We start from the raw sequence: 13,953 nt of genomic DNA, 5'->3' as shown, positions 1-13,953 counted from the left end.
GCTCGATCCTACTTGAATTGGAAACAAAGAAACTTTCTTTTAGAGTCTGAGCTCATGATGTACATGTCAGATCATCTTCAGTACTACGTAGTACGTACCGATCCTTCTGAAGTTCTGAGGGTGCCCTCTCTCTACACAGGTCACAGGAGAACTTTATCTAGTCTAGTTTAACTGGGGGGGGGGGGGGGGGGGGGGGAAGGCTCCCATCGCGTATGGAAGAAAAAAATGGCTCCATCGCGGGAACATGGAGATCATTGTTCCGTTGGAGTATAAATTTGAAATCAGACCGCAAGTATCCGGTTCAGACCGATTAGGCTCAATTTGCACAAGTTAGTACGACGGGTGGCAGGGTGGATCGCAAAAGTGGAGTTGAGATGGGCACGTCCGCTCGGCCCGGACCCAGGGTCTTTGACTCGGACACACGCCGCCATGGGAAAGAAAGATATACGGACGAAAGCTTGGATTCGCAGCGCGCGCGGCCTCGTGTCCGTGTCCCATCCCCAAAGGCGTGGTCGTTGAGGTGCGGAGCGGAGCCGTGCGCCCGGTCGGTCTGTCGGTCGCGCCACGTTCGGCGACGGGCTTGCGGCGTTCCCGAATCCACCGCCACACCCACCCACGGTTTTGGAGTTTTCCCTTTCTTTCCCAAGGCAAACACCGATGCGGCCGAGACGGCACCGTCCTGCCCGCCCGCATTCTCGGCGTGGGAACGACGCCCCGGACTCACACCACCTTGGTCGGCCCGGTGCCTCCTCCTCCTCCTGTGTCAATCGCGGGCCACGACGTGCGCCCGGATCCGCCCGGTTTGGGAGCTTCACTTGCAATGCCACGTCTGCTCCTGATTGTTGCCGACGTGTAATTCGTTACGGCAGATCTAAAAGCTCCGTTCCAAATCAACCAAAACTGGCCCAACTAGATACGCTTGAAGATACATCATCATCAGGGCAAAGATTCTTGAAGCCTGTCGGTCCCCAAGTCGAGAGACGAGAGTGCATCGCCACGAGTCCTGCGCGCGAACATTTTCACTTCTTTCTACTATTCATTAAATAAAACCCATGTTTCGTCGCGAAAAGAAAAAAGAAAAAGAAAACCGAGTGTCGTAGCCCAGGGCTTAGACACCGGGGATGCGAGGCACCCTTTTTTGGTTCGGCAGTGGGCGTTCGGGATCGCTCCGACGATCGTCGGCGAGGCCAATGACGAGCGTACAATACACAAGCTCGTTTTACCCAAGTTCGGGCCACCCGGGGGTGTAAAATTCTACGTCCTGCTTCTGAGTTTATATTAACCAATGAACAGATGTTTACAGGTTGCCGGGGGAGCCCCCGGGTGCTCTCTTCCCTTTTCCGCTAAGTGGCTACTTGATATTTCTGGGTTAAAGACTTTTCCTCAAACTTCACTGGAGTGTAACCTAGAAAAAGAACCCTCCGACCGATGGCGCCGGTCCTTCTGTTATACTCAAAGGGATACCACAGGTGACTCGGTGCATGGGGGACAAGTGTTGAGCAAAAACCCTAGACAGCGCTGGCATGCATTCACTGCGAGCCACTCACTGTGGGCTGACTAGACAGGGAACCACCCTTATGTCGGAGCATTTAATGCTTGCTTGTGTCATACTCCACGCCCTGACCAGATCTGCACAAGAGGAGCCTGCCGGAGGGCCACGTGGCGCCAATACTCTAGTTGCATTAGGCGTTGGTCCTGTTGTAAGCGCCTACGCCAGGGAACACCCTCCCCGACAAGTGACCTTCCCGGGAAACACCTTGACGGGAACCTCCACGCTGCCACCCGGAGCAACCTCCGCAGCCCGGGTCTTACCGCAGGGAGCAAGCGAGACGATCCACACGTTGGGCAACGGTGGTATCCCGGGTGCCACTGGTTCGACACACGGAGAGCACGTACGAACCGGAGGATATGGAAAACCGCGAAGCACGTGAAGACCGAAGAGCCAACGTGCGCGCGCGCAATGCACAATGCTAGGAGCACATGGCACGGGCACGACCCAGAATCAGCTCAAGCTGTTTGCGTCGAAAACGGGGGCTGCCTGTCTGCCTGTCCGACACGCAAGCCAAGCCACTCGGAAGGCGGAACCCCCTTCCACAAGACCGAGCTGACTGTCTGTCTCATCGACCAACCAAAGAGCGCAGCCGAGATCTAGCATCGATTCTCCACTGGGTACGTACGTTGAGACCGGTTTTGATTAGCAGACGCCGTACTTACGTGCTCGTTTTGCTTAATCACTCGGGCAAAACTCGGGCATGCTCGGAATTCCACGGGATTTTGCTGATCATCACGCGTTCAATCGCCGCCACCACACAGTGCATGATTAATCAACGATGCACGGTGGTTACGTACTGATTAACCACGGTTTCAAGGTTTACGTGTTTCTCGGTGGCATCGGAACAATTTAACTACGGAGCAGCAGCAGTACGAAAACCCCGGCACCGCATGGGGCTCTGCGAATAAGCTGTCACGCCATCGCCTGGCTAGCTTGGTTTACACAGCTGAATGCTCCTCCCTCGGAGAGCGTTTATTAGTACAGTTTATACTACACAAATCGACGACGTCTTGATTCTTGGGAGTAGTACTTACGACGCAGCGTAAACAAATGACAACTTGACAAGGGACAGACTTTCGCCCCGAGCTCGTACGGATCAAGATTTTAACACATGCATGCCTTGCATGGGGACACGCAGCACAATCAAACTTTGACCAATCGTGTGCGTGTCTCTCGCAAACCAAACTGCCAGCCTAGTTCTGCTAGCTTCACCCTATAAAAACCAGGCGCTGTCTTTCCAGTCTTGCTTTCTCCTTCCTTCCTTCCTTTCTCCCCTGAACTGTACTCCTGCACAGCTGCTGCACTGCACCGGCCGGTATTATACGACCTCAGGTCAAGCCAGTAAAGATTCAGAGTTCGGTAATCGGTAGTGCATTTATTAGTACATAATGCAGCCAGCGAACTGCGTGAGCCTGCTGCTCCTGCTGGCCGTCCTCCTCTTGGCTGCGCTCGGCCCCTTCGCCGCCGCTGCACACAGATCAGGTAAGAATCTTTGCAAGCATTTGCGTACGAAACAATGTTGTCTCTTGTTCATTGCTCATATATAGCCGCGACCTGGCACTGTCTGTTTTTCAGAGTTGGTAATGGCGGCCGCCGGCGACAGGATGGAAACAACGGCAGCGGCGGAGAAGGGTTCAGAGGAGAGCGCGACGACGTACAGGAGGAGCCTCCTCGCCGTGCACTTCAGAACAAGAAAGGTTCCTTCGGACCCCAAGAACTGGCTCGACGGCCGCGTGGCCTTCACCGCCGATTACCACGCCGTCCAGAGGCACCCGTCCAAGCACAACTAGTCAACTAGTCCTTTCGATGGACGTACCAAGCTGCATTGGCTGGATAGCGGGCGTGCTTCGCTTGGTTGCTTGGAAATACAGTAGCTATAGTTCTGGTTTTCTTTAACATTTTCTCGAGAGGATCCTCTGTTTTCTTTGTCAGTTCTAGGTAGTACCGTCAGCTATGGCTTTGCTGACATTTTGTTAGTTACAGTACTTCCTACATCCTCCTAGTAATGACATACTAGTGTCTAGTAGTACTAGTACTACACATGCTGTTATATGTACCGTTTTGTATGCATCTGATTGGTACAGGTAATCCTCAAAACAAAGCAGTGCCAAATGCCCTATATCTAGCTTCCTGTGTTCATCGTTCCAAGGACCATGTAGAAACTGCCAAACTGGGACCCTATATCTAGAACATTCAGAGAATTTATATCTTGGGTTCTTAAACTGCAAAACTGCCTTCTTTCTTAGTAAAATCTCGAGGGATAAGAAGTATGGTGTTGCTACTGTAGTTCGGAATCTAATTCAAGATGGCGAGCATGTTGAGTTTGTACACCCATTCGGGTTGACACACCGGTGACGGCTCACTGCCGTCGATGGTCCAAGATTTAGTGGAAGAGATTGTCTCAAATTGGCTCAGTGATGTTTTATAGAGATCTACGGCTCAATTGCCCCTCAACCTCAGTGCAGATGCAGCCGTTGGCTCGGCCGGCAAAACATGTTGGAGGTCCCTTAAAGGCTCCAACTGTTGTTGTGCATCAGTTTTATCAGCTAACTCGCGATGAGGCTCCGGAAGAACATAGTCTTCCTCGTCTTCTGCAGGTTTCCTGTTTTCCTTGTTTCCTTTTGTCCAGCGAAGCAAGATTTGTTTTCTGAGAGCCTTATTTTTGCTTAATAATATATTGAAAAATACGAATAGTTCATTTAAGGGGAAAAACAAAGGCACATACGGCAGCAAGACCAAGACCGAACAAATACAGATTATAAAAAAGAAGAAGAAAACAAGTATTCCCCAAAATCTTTGCACTTTCAAGGCTTGTTTGACACGGGTGAATTTCACAGGATTTCAATAGAATTATGGGAATTCTAGTTTAAAATGAACTAGTACAACCGGTAAAATTTCAGAAATCCTGTGATATCCAACCATGCAAAAAAAAGCCTTGGAAGAGAGCCTCGAGTTTTTGCCCGCAGATACGTGCTTCCTTTATCCATCCCTATATATGACGTGGAGTAATTTAAGGTGTAATTCCTTTTCCAAATCTGTCTACGGCGTAATTCCTCTGTCGATTTCTGTTGCCGTCCATGCCCGGCCGCCCTGACTGACACGGACTCGTCGTTTTTAGTCTGGCGACAAAAAGCCCACCAAACTTACCTCCATATACGAGCACGCAACATCGCGGGGATGGGATCCTAATCCAGTGCTCCGGCAACATAAATATCGATACGAATTTGGACGGTTTGAAAAGTGACAAGTGTGTTTGATCATGCACTCTGCTTCGTGGCTGTGGAACCAATGTTCTCCCTCCACCTCTCCTTTGTCCCTTACCTTCGCACCCCTTCGTAGGATCTACCTGGTGGAATCCCCAACAGCGTTTTCACGAATCGCCCCTCCATACTCTCCCATTTGACAACACGAATGCGTTTGAAATGTTCCTTGAGAAGTATGGGGGCTTGTTCTGCGGAGTGGGAATAAATTGAGGTACTTTGATGAAAGAAAGGCCACGGACGGCAGTGGTTCCCCTCCCCCACCACACCACCACCACCACTCCGGAGGCGGCCCCCTGACTCTGAGCTCAGCGGCTCAGTTCAATAAGTAAGCGGCTTATCGGCTCAGGATTACACGGCCACGCGGCGGCAGCAATTCCCCACCTCCCATGGCGACCGCGCTCCTCCTCCGCGCGCACCACGCCCGCAACCCGCCGCCGTCCCCTTCGCCGCCGGCGCGCGCCGCGATCGTCTGCCGGGCCATGGCGGCGTCGGCGTCGGCGTCGGCGTCGGCCCAGGCGCTGCGCTCGCTGGCCCCGCCGCCGCGGCCGGAGCTGCTCTCCCTCGACCTGCCCCGCTACGACCCGGCCCGCTCCCGCCCCGTCGACCTCGCCATCGTCGGCGGCGGGCCGGCGGGCCTCGCCGTGGCGCAGCGGGTCGCCGAGGCGGGCCTCTCCGTGTGCTCCATCGACCCTTCCCCGGGCCTCGTGTGGCCCAACAACTACGGCGTGTGGGTGGACGAGTTCGAGGCCATGGGCCTCGCCGACTGCCTCGACACCGTCTGGCCCTCCGCCTCCGTCTTCATCGACGACGCCACCCCGCCCAAGTCCCTCGACCGCCCCTACGCCCGCGTCGCCCGCCGCAAGCTCAAGTCCACCATGATGGACCGCTGCGTCGCGCACGGCGTCCGCTTCCACCAGGCCAAGGTCGTCAAGGCCGTCCACAACGACGCCTCCTCCCTCCTCATCTGCGACGACGGCGTCGCCGTCCCGGCCACCGTCGTCCTCGACGCCACCGGCTTCTCTCGCTGCCTCGTGCAGTACGACAAGCCATACAACCCGGGCTACCAGGTCGCATACGGCATCCTCGCCGAGGTCGACGGCCACCCGTTCGACATCGACAAGATGCTCTTCATGGACTGGCGCGATTCCCACCTCCCCGAGGGGTCCGCGGTCAGGGAGCGGAACAGCCGGGTGCCCACGTTCCTCTACGCCATGCCATTCTCCCCCACGAAGATCTTCCTCGAGGAGACGTCGCTGGTGGCGCGCCCGGGCCTCGCCATGGACGACATCCAGGAACGCATGGCCTCGCGGCTCAGGCATCTGGGGATACGCATCCGGAGCGTCGAGGAGGACGAGCGCTGCGTGATCCCCATGGGCGGGCCGCTGCCCGTGCTGCCGCAGAGGGTGGTCGGCATCGGTGGCACGGCCGGGATGGTGCACCCTTCCACGGGGTACATGGTGGCGCGCACGCTGGCCACGGCTCCCATAGTGGCAGACTCCATTGTGCGGTTTCTTGATTCCGGCAATGGCAGCATCACCGGGGATGCGCTCGCCGCCGAGGTGTGGAAGGAGCTCTGGCCGACAGACAGGCGGAGGCAGAGGGAGTTTTTCTGCTTCGGCATGGACGTCCTGCTCAAGCTGGACCTCCAAGGTACACGCCGGTTCTTCAACGCCTTCTTCGACCTCGAGCCGCATTACTGGCACGGCTTCCTTTCGTCCAGGTTGTACCTGCCAGAGCTCATGATGTTTGGGCTCTCGCTGTTTGCCCACGCTTCCAACACGTCGAAGCTAGAGATCATGGCCAAGGGCACCGTGCCTCTTGCCAAGATGGTAGGCAACTTGATACAAGACAGAGATAGGTGATAGACTTGAGAGGGTATGTGCCTGCATTTCTCATCTCAAGATCCCCACGGGGTCTCTGATTTTGGCATAGCTTCTGTCCAATGTATCTAAGATTTGCAAAGAGGATTTATCAAAACACCATTAGCAACAGCAGCATAGGACCTTGCAGGGAGATGCAACAATTACTGCTGCGACATACTGAGAGCTGTATAGTTCATATTTGAGGCACGGTGTATCACTCCATGTATTATACAGTATATGTCATGATAGACAAACACAGATCAAAGTTTACCCCAAATGTAGCAATTTTAAGAACATGAAGTAGGATGGAGTGAACTGCCAGGTAAAAGGTATATACTTGTGACATCCATGAAAGTTGTCCCATATGTGCATGGCTGCAGTGAGGTGTAAGAGTTTTGGAGCATTAATATTTCTTTTCCCTACCAGTGACCAACATACTATACATGCCATTCATTTTAGCCACACAGTTTATCCTTCCCAACAAAAAACTGAAAAAGAAGAAGAAACAATGAAGTACCAAAATTATCTTCTCAAATTCATTTGATCCTGAACTCGTTTCTCCATCTCATATCCATTGCCCAATCCTTGTATTTATCGCCTCCGACTATCTGAGTTTCCTTCCACTTGCTGCGTAGAAGAAAAATTCCTCAGAAGGAAATGTCTCTCATGTCTCCTTCGCGTTCTGGAGCTCTATACGAAAACCCTAGTTCTTCACCTGATTGTCGCCTTACTATGCTAGCCCTCTGCATCAGACGCACAAGTTGCTGGACAACCTCTGACATAGGAGGACGGAACTCTGGCTCCGGCTGCAAAAAGAGATCAGAGAAACAATTCTTAGGCGTTTGGACAAGCTTTTGACAGCAAAAAAATTGAGACAAAATAAGCCAAGACTGATCCAGGATTAATGTGTAATGCATGGGTTTGTTTTGTTAAGCAAAGGGGCCCAGCAATGAGTCAGGTAATTTAGCACTTGCAATACTAATGAAATTAGGTACTATCAGAAATTCAAAATAAAAGAATCCTAGCAAACTTTGCAAGGCAGCTTATTCTACATGTATTTTTTTTTCTTTTTTAGATTTCTTGAATGTCATCATGGTTATGGGTCACTACATAAGACTGAAGATATGCCTCAAAGCAAGAAGGTACCTGAACGCAGAGTGCAATTATGTCTGCAAAGCGGGAGAGCGATTTCGCAGGGTACATTCCATTTAGTGCTGGATCAACCATCTTAGCAAGTGCATCAATATCATGAAGCTGAGGAGTAGCCCATCTAACAAGAGACTGTTCTGACCTCTCTCTAGAACTGCAACAGCCATCCAACTAATTATAAAAAATGCAATCCACCAGAATCAGAATAGAAGCTAGATGGCATACCTATCTAGTGGCTTCCGTCCGGTCAATAGCTCTAACATCACTACTCCAAAACTGTACACATCACTCTTTACAGTATAAATTCCTGACATGGAATACTCTGGGGCGCTGTATCCAAACGAGCCGACCACTTCCGTAGAAACCTGGAAGAACAAACAAAGTAGTTAATGCAAATCACACCTAAGATGCCAAACATGGCATAATCTGAAAACCACACTTGATGTGTTTGTGCGATACTTGCCTGTCTCTCAGTATTGGGTGTCAAGGCAGCAAGCCCACAGTCAGACAAATGTGCATTATGCTCTTCATCAAGTAGGATGTTCGAGGACTTAAAGTTTCTATGAACGACAGAAGGCAAGCACACCTCATGCAGGTATCTGTGAGAAGGTTCGTAAGATATCATATGTGTCTTCCATTGTAACCTTCAGAAAGAGTGAAAATGCAATGAGATCCAAACAACTTACTCTAACGCCCGAGCAGTGCCTAGTGCTATCCTTACACGGATATTCCATGTAAGCTTCCTGCTCATCTCATCAGAAAAGTGCAGCATGTCATGCAGCGTTCCATTTCCAATGTACTCATAAACAAGAAGCCTTTGCGCATGCTCAACACAATACCCAGTAAGTGGCACAATGTTTGGATGCCTAAGTCGTGACATGCTTGATACAACCTCAAGGAAATTATCTTCTTCCTGCAAAGAGAGTGCAGCACTGTCTATCTTCTTGACTGCAAGAACCTGCAATAGTGGCACAAAACTCAGCTGCAGTTCACAGCATTACAGAGGGAAAAAATGCGGAAGGGGGGAAGGGGTATAAACATCTAGTTTATTGCCTTCAGAGTAAAGAGCTACTCCCTCCGATCCTAAATTGTTGTCGAAATATTACATGTATCTAGACGCTTTTTAAAAATAGATACATCCATATTTGGGCAAATTTGAGTCAAGAATTTAGGATCAGAGGGAGTACAAAACTATAGGGGCTTGGCTGTGTAACCAGGTGTTATTCTTTGAACGATGGTTAAAAAAATCTGCTATAATTGTAAACCTCAAGTCCATAATGCATAGAATAGCTTGGCAACTGGAATTGGCTAAAATGGAAATAGAGCTGATTCGACCACCCACTAACTTTAAGGTTATTGACTTTTGAATAATAGCAAGAAAGGTATTGTTCATATTAAAGTAAGGTATTGTTCACACCCATTATATATTTTCCTTTGACAAGACAAGAAGCACATTTTACCTTTCCATTAGGGAAATCAGCCTTGTAAACCCGACCAAGTGAACCCTCGCCTAAAAGCGAATCTTGACAGAAGCTATTAGTAGCAACTTGTAGGGAAGCAACGGTATAAGGCGTCGCAGTTATGGGTACCTTTGCCTTTCTCATAGAACCATTAATACCATAAACCCTCTCAGGAGTCATTTTCTCAGCAGGCAGGACTTTCATAGCTGCTACAGAGGTATTCTCATGACCATGCTCTGCGATTTCCCTGTCAGAAGCTACAAAACCAAAATATAATAAAAATGAAAAAAAAATATTATGACCGGGGAGCGTGCAACAATTCTGTTAGAAATGCTAAAGATTATCAGTGAAGAGACATTGGGAGTGGGAGTGGGAGTGTTGGCAATTGTTCTGCATTCGCCATTCCATATGATCTATTGAGTGGATACTGCATACTATCAAAGATTTCAGGCTCTCCACTAGCAGACTTAGTGTCCTAACTCAAAAACTAGATTGTGATACTGATTACTATACTGATCTTTGAGGTCAAAGGCTATGCATAAAAGGGCAGCAAATGCTACTAATGTAGTAGCTCGTATTGAAGGTTCCATGATGTGCCTTGTAAGTTGAGTTTACGCAGGCAAAGGCAGCAAATGCCACTTGAGCTCTACCAATGGCTGCGGCCATGCTTTTCATTACTGATACCTAAACTGTGTGGTTTTTTGACAAAGCAAACACTGGTTTCAGGTTACCTTATCAAGAAGTTGCAAAATAGCACAAGATTGCGCAAGAAAAATATAGCAACAAGAAAGAATGCGAGAATAAGAACAAGTGTGGTACCTTCCTGAATGTTCACTGATAGTGGACCCACAAAATCTTTGGATTCACTGCTACTGTCATCCTTCCTTTTCCGAGCATTACGGATGCATAATACCAAAACAAGAAGTACACACAAGGCAGCAAGTATTGAACCAACAATTATCCCGACAAGTGCACCTGTCTGCAGACCTTGCTTCTTGTCACCTTGACCAGTGGAACTCTCAGAGCCTTTTGGAGCATTTCCACTTCCCCCAGAATTGTTAGGACGATTGCGTGGCCTTCTAGGGGGTGGTGGCATAAAAGGCGGTGGTGGGGGTGCAGGTCCGTTGGCAAATGAGTTTCCTCCAAGTCTACAGTTGTTATTGTAACAACTCATTAAATGTTTCAACGAGCATTTCCATATAGAAGGGCAGTAAAAGGTTTTGGCACATACATCACGTCTGGGATTGAGCTGAACTCTTTTGGTATCCAGCCACTGAAATTGTTATTTGCAATGTTTCTGTGGAAAAAGAAATCTAGGTTACCATTTTCTCAAGCAAGCACAAAAACCAGTTGAATTTTTGCCTGAAAAGTTGCTTACAGTGTAGTAAGGCCTAGACCACTGAGAACATTGACAGGACCTGTTAATTGATTGTTTTGCATATAACTGCAAGATGTGTTAGAGTGCAGCAACATAGGCCAGCAAGTTGAACACAAAGTTTACTTTAAAAAAATTCACTGAATACTTACAGACTGGAAATATTTGACAGAGAGCCAATAGAATTGGGAAGATCCCCTGTCAATTTGTTGAAAGATATATCTCTGCAATGTAGTATAATAGCAATAGTATAAGATGGATTCACAAAACCAAGGGAGAGTATGCACGTCAGTATCAATCAAAATGTATCATTTTATGATTGTTACACATTTCAAGGGTACAACTGCATGTCGAAACATATACCAAGTTTGGCACCATTCTAAATTTAAATCGTACTCCCTCTGATCCTAAATTCTTGACTCAAATTTTCCCAAATATGGATGTATCTATTCTTAAGAAGCGTCTATATACATGTAATATTTTGACAACAATTTAGGATCGGAGGGAGTAGCTGTGTTGTAAGTATGATACTTTCACGGACTCATTGCCCTTAGATACTCTAAAGTATAGAAGGTTGTGAAACAATGTTGACTAATCTGAGGGGAAATACCTGAAACATTTACTATACATGTGTACAACTGTACATAACTACCTCTGTTTCACAATATCTGTCCCCCACAGATACCTAGTGGCTAGTAGGCACAAAATGGAGTAATATTTGACAGAATAAATACCATACTCGATCTTACTAGATATATTAGTAGCAAGTCCAACATAAGCAAGAATGATCTAATTTCATCAAATATCACTCAACTTCATTGGCTCCTAGGTATGTGCACGGAACATATATTGTGAAACATAGGGAGTATATAAAATACCCAATGTATTAAACCACCCAAACTCCAATTCCAATCATCAAGTTGACTGGTCCTTCCCTTTCCATGTCCGATGAAAATGACGGATTTGGATTAGTCAGTAGAACATACTCCCTCTGATCCTAAAGTCTTGACTCAAATTTGTCCAAATATGAATGTATCTATTCTTAAAATGCATCTAGATACATGTAATATTTCGACAACAATTTAGGATCGGAGGGAGTAACTTCTAATGAATTATATGCCTTATCCAAACGAAATGTGAAGCAAACAAACCTTTTACTGTATTTTACAATAGGCTGTTCTTATAAAGGGTTGAACTAGATGGTTTCAAGAAGACATGTTTTGTGTTGTGGGGAAGGTTTTTTTAGTAAGTCTGTGGGCAAAACTGCCTAATCGGTTCTTTTAATATATCCAAGGTTTGCAAATAAAGAGCAAAGTTCCAAGATGGCTTACAGCTCTGAAAGTGAATTGAGGTTTCTGAATAAATCCCCAATTTGTTGAGACAGTGAGTTGTGGCTGATATTGCTGCATACAAAGGTTAACTGCAATTACATTTTGCTAGCAAAATTGAATGCTAATACATTAATAATTGTGCATATAAAAGGGAGAAAAATTGAGAGGAACACGTGCTTACAGGTACTCAATTGAAGCCATGTTGGATATGGAGTATGGAAGATTGCCAGAGAAATTGTTGGTTGCCAGATTCCTGCGTCACGATTTAGAGTCAAACTACCAACATAAATGACTAGGGAACATTATACTAGGTAGAACGCATACAGATATGTGAGATTTGGTGGTAGCTGGTAAGGAATTGAACCATGGATGTTGTTGTTGCTCAAATCCCTGCAATCAAATAAATGTCGATCAAAATATGGAATGAAAAAAACAAGAAATGTAACCAAGTTGTGAGCTCTCACAATGTTTTCAGTGAGTACAGATTTGAGAGCTCGTAACCCAGAGAACCATTCAGCCCTGTCCCAGCAAGCTTGCTGTTGAATATGAGACGAGAAGAATAACGTAGTAAGAGTGCTGACAGCATCTTGTAAATTCCCCATAGTCACACAAGTAAATAAAGGAAACACAATTAAGGATAAAAGCATGTTTTGAAACATAATTTTTGCCACTATTTCCCAGTAAGGAGTTGAGAGGCTAATGAAACAAACTGCTACTGTATGTTGTGAGCTAAATAACAACCGCTATGAAACAGCCTGATTGCTAGGCTGTTCAGACCCGATTTGGGCGGCTCAGCCAAACCGCTGGAACAAAAGATGCAGTAATACTTTTATATAGGAGCTTGTAAATTCACTAAAATGGTACTAGTCATTTTCACGGGTTGAATGGATTGGTGAAAACCAGGAAAAACACCCCTGGCAGTCGCTTTCCACACAGCATGGATGTCTCTTTTATACTGGGTAATGATTTTGGAACTCCTACACCTACCCCGGAAATCAATCAAGTTCGCGGCATCAAAGCAGATTCTTCCTAAATATACACATTTCGATCAACTTCCAGAAACTGAGAACGTAATAAAAAAGAATAATCACCAGCCAAGAAAGAATTAATCATTTCCCATCAAAGACCTAACACGAAGCACCGACTAAAAAAAGCAAACCAATCAATCTAGAATCATGCAAGGATCTTCACATTTCGGTGACGCCCGAGCCGTTGCAGGAGACGCCCTGCCACCCCGCGCCGCAAGGGTCGCCGCCGCTGGCCGACCAGCCAGCCAGCTGCGACGGGCTGTTCCAGGAGGTGTACAGATTCCCCAGGGCCGCAGCTGCGAGCACCGAAAACATTAATCGCGCCGCAGGAGACAGAAGAAAAGGGGAACTACCAGGAACCAACGCCGGGATCGGACGGCCTAAGGTGTCTTACCGTCGGAGGACTCGGTAGTGGCTCCCGCCGTCGCCGCCGCCGCGAGAGCAACGAGAAGGCCGAACAATGCGGCCGCCATTCTCGGTCCCCTCTACTCGCTCCCCCCAACACCAGCAGAACCCCCTGACAAAACCGCAACACGTTTCCTCGCCTCCTCGGATGCTTCTCCGCTAGGCCACGGCCACGGCCACGGGGATCACCATGGGCGCGGCCAGCGGGGCGATGCTCTCTCTCTCTCTCTCTCTCTCTCTCCCCCCTCCTGTAGTCCTGTTCCTCCCACTCGCAACCAGACCAAGAGCAATACACTAGAGGACAGCTAATGTGCGCAGCGCAAACAGCTAGGAAGAAAGAGAAGAGGAGAGGAGAGAGGAACGCAAACGCCGGATGCGAATGCTTTGCTTCCTTGCGGCTTCCGGCAGCAGATTTGGATGCCTGCGGCATGGGCGTGGCAAACTGGCAATGGGTCGGCCAAAATTAAAGAGTCCAGTTTAGTTTCTCTATCTCCTTTCCTTCCGTGCGTTCTTAATTTTTTGTTGGTT

General features: G+C 48.2%; 3 protein-coding genes across 3 annotated transcripts; 2 read left to right on the top strand and 1 right to left on the bottom strand.

The window, feature by feature from the left end:
* Window positions 1–2,723: 2,723 nt before the first annotated feature.
* LOC104583957 lies at window positions 2,724–3,673 on the top strand. The gene is made up of 2 exons (XM_010238002.3): window positions 2,724–3,034; window positions 3,128–3,673. Exons 1-2 carry the CDS (start codon window positions 2,941–2,943, stop codon window positions 3,340–3,342), a joined length of 309 nt encoding a protein of 102 aa, XP_010236304.1. The 5' UTR covers window positions 2,724–2,940; the 3' UTR covers window positions 3,343–3,673.
* A 1,422-nt stretch (window positions 3,674–5,095) lies between these two features.
* Window positions 5,096–6,954, top strand: LOC104583450 (lycopene beta cyclase, chloroplastic). Its single transcript, XM_010235648.3, has one exon. The coding sequence runs from the start codon at window positions 5,202–5,204 to the stop codon at window positions 6,675–6,677; it is 1,476 nt and encodes a 491-aa protein (XP_010233950.1). The 5' UTR covers window positions 5,096–5,201; the 3' UTR covers window positions 6,678–6,954.
* A 39-nt stretch (window positions 6,955–6,993) lies between these two features.
* Window positions 6,994–13,953, bottom strand: LOC100845909 (protein STRUBBELIG-RECEPTOR FAMILY 8). The gene is made up of 16 exons (XM_003571009.4): window positions 13,415–13,953; window positions 13,184–13,316; window positions 12,457–12,528; window positions 12,317–12,382; window positions 12,174–12,245; window positions 11,993–12,064; window positions 10,814–10,885; window positions 10,665–10,730; window positions 10,518–10,583; window positions 10,106–10,434; window positions 9,287–9,543; window positions 8,513–8,784; window positions 8,290–8,425; window positions 8,052–8,191; window positions 7,824–7,980; window positions 6,994–7,483 (listed from the first exon to the last, which is right to left on the bottom strand). Exons 1-16 carry the CDS (start codon window positions 13,491–13,493, stop codon window positions 7,325–7,327), a joined length of 2,148 nt encoding a protein of 715 aa, XP_003571057.1. The 5' UTR covers window positions 13,494–13,953; the 3' UTR covers window positions 6,994–7,324.

Source organism: Brachypodium distachyon, chromosome 3, assembly GCF_000005505.3.
Source record: "Brachypodium distachyon strain Bd21 chromosome 3, Brachypodium_distachyon_v3.0, whole genome shotgun sequence".
Classification (NCBI taxonomy): Eukaryota; Viridiplantae; Streptophyta; class Magnoliopsida; order Poales; family Poaceae; genus Brachypodium; species Brachypodium distachyon.
This window is presented reverse-complemented; position numbering and strand designations above follow the sequence as displayed.

Coding starts and splice junctions, on each gene's coding strand:
- LOC104583957 (XM_010238002.3), top strand. CDS start 2,941: ATGCAGCCAGCGAACTGCGTGAGCCTGCTGCTCCTGCTGGCCGTCCTC. Junction 3,035..3,127: donor CGCCGCTGCACACAGATCAG/GTAAGAATCTTT, acceptor TCTGTTTTTCAG/AGTTGGTAATGGCGGCCGCC.
- LOC104583450 (XM_010235648.3), top strand. CDS start 5,202: ATGGCGACCGCGCTCCTCCTCCGCGCGCACCACGCCCGCAACCCGCCG.
- LOC100845909 (XM_003571009.4), bottom strand. CDS start 13,493: ATGGCGGCCGCATTGTTCGGCCTTCTCGTTGCTCTCGCGGCGGCGGCG. Junction 10,886..11,992: donor CTCAATTCACTTTCAGAGCT/GTAAGCCATCTT, acceptor ACTACATTGCAG/AGATATATCTTTCAACAAAT. Junction 8,426..8,512: donor GGCACTGCTCGGGCGTTAGA/GTAAGTTGTTTG, acceptor ACCTTCTCACAG/ATACCTGCATGAGGTGTGCT.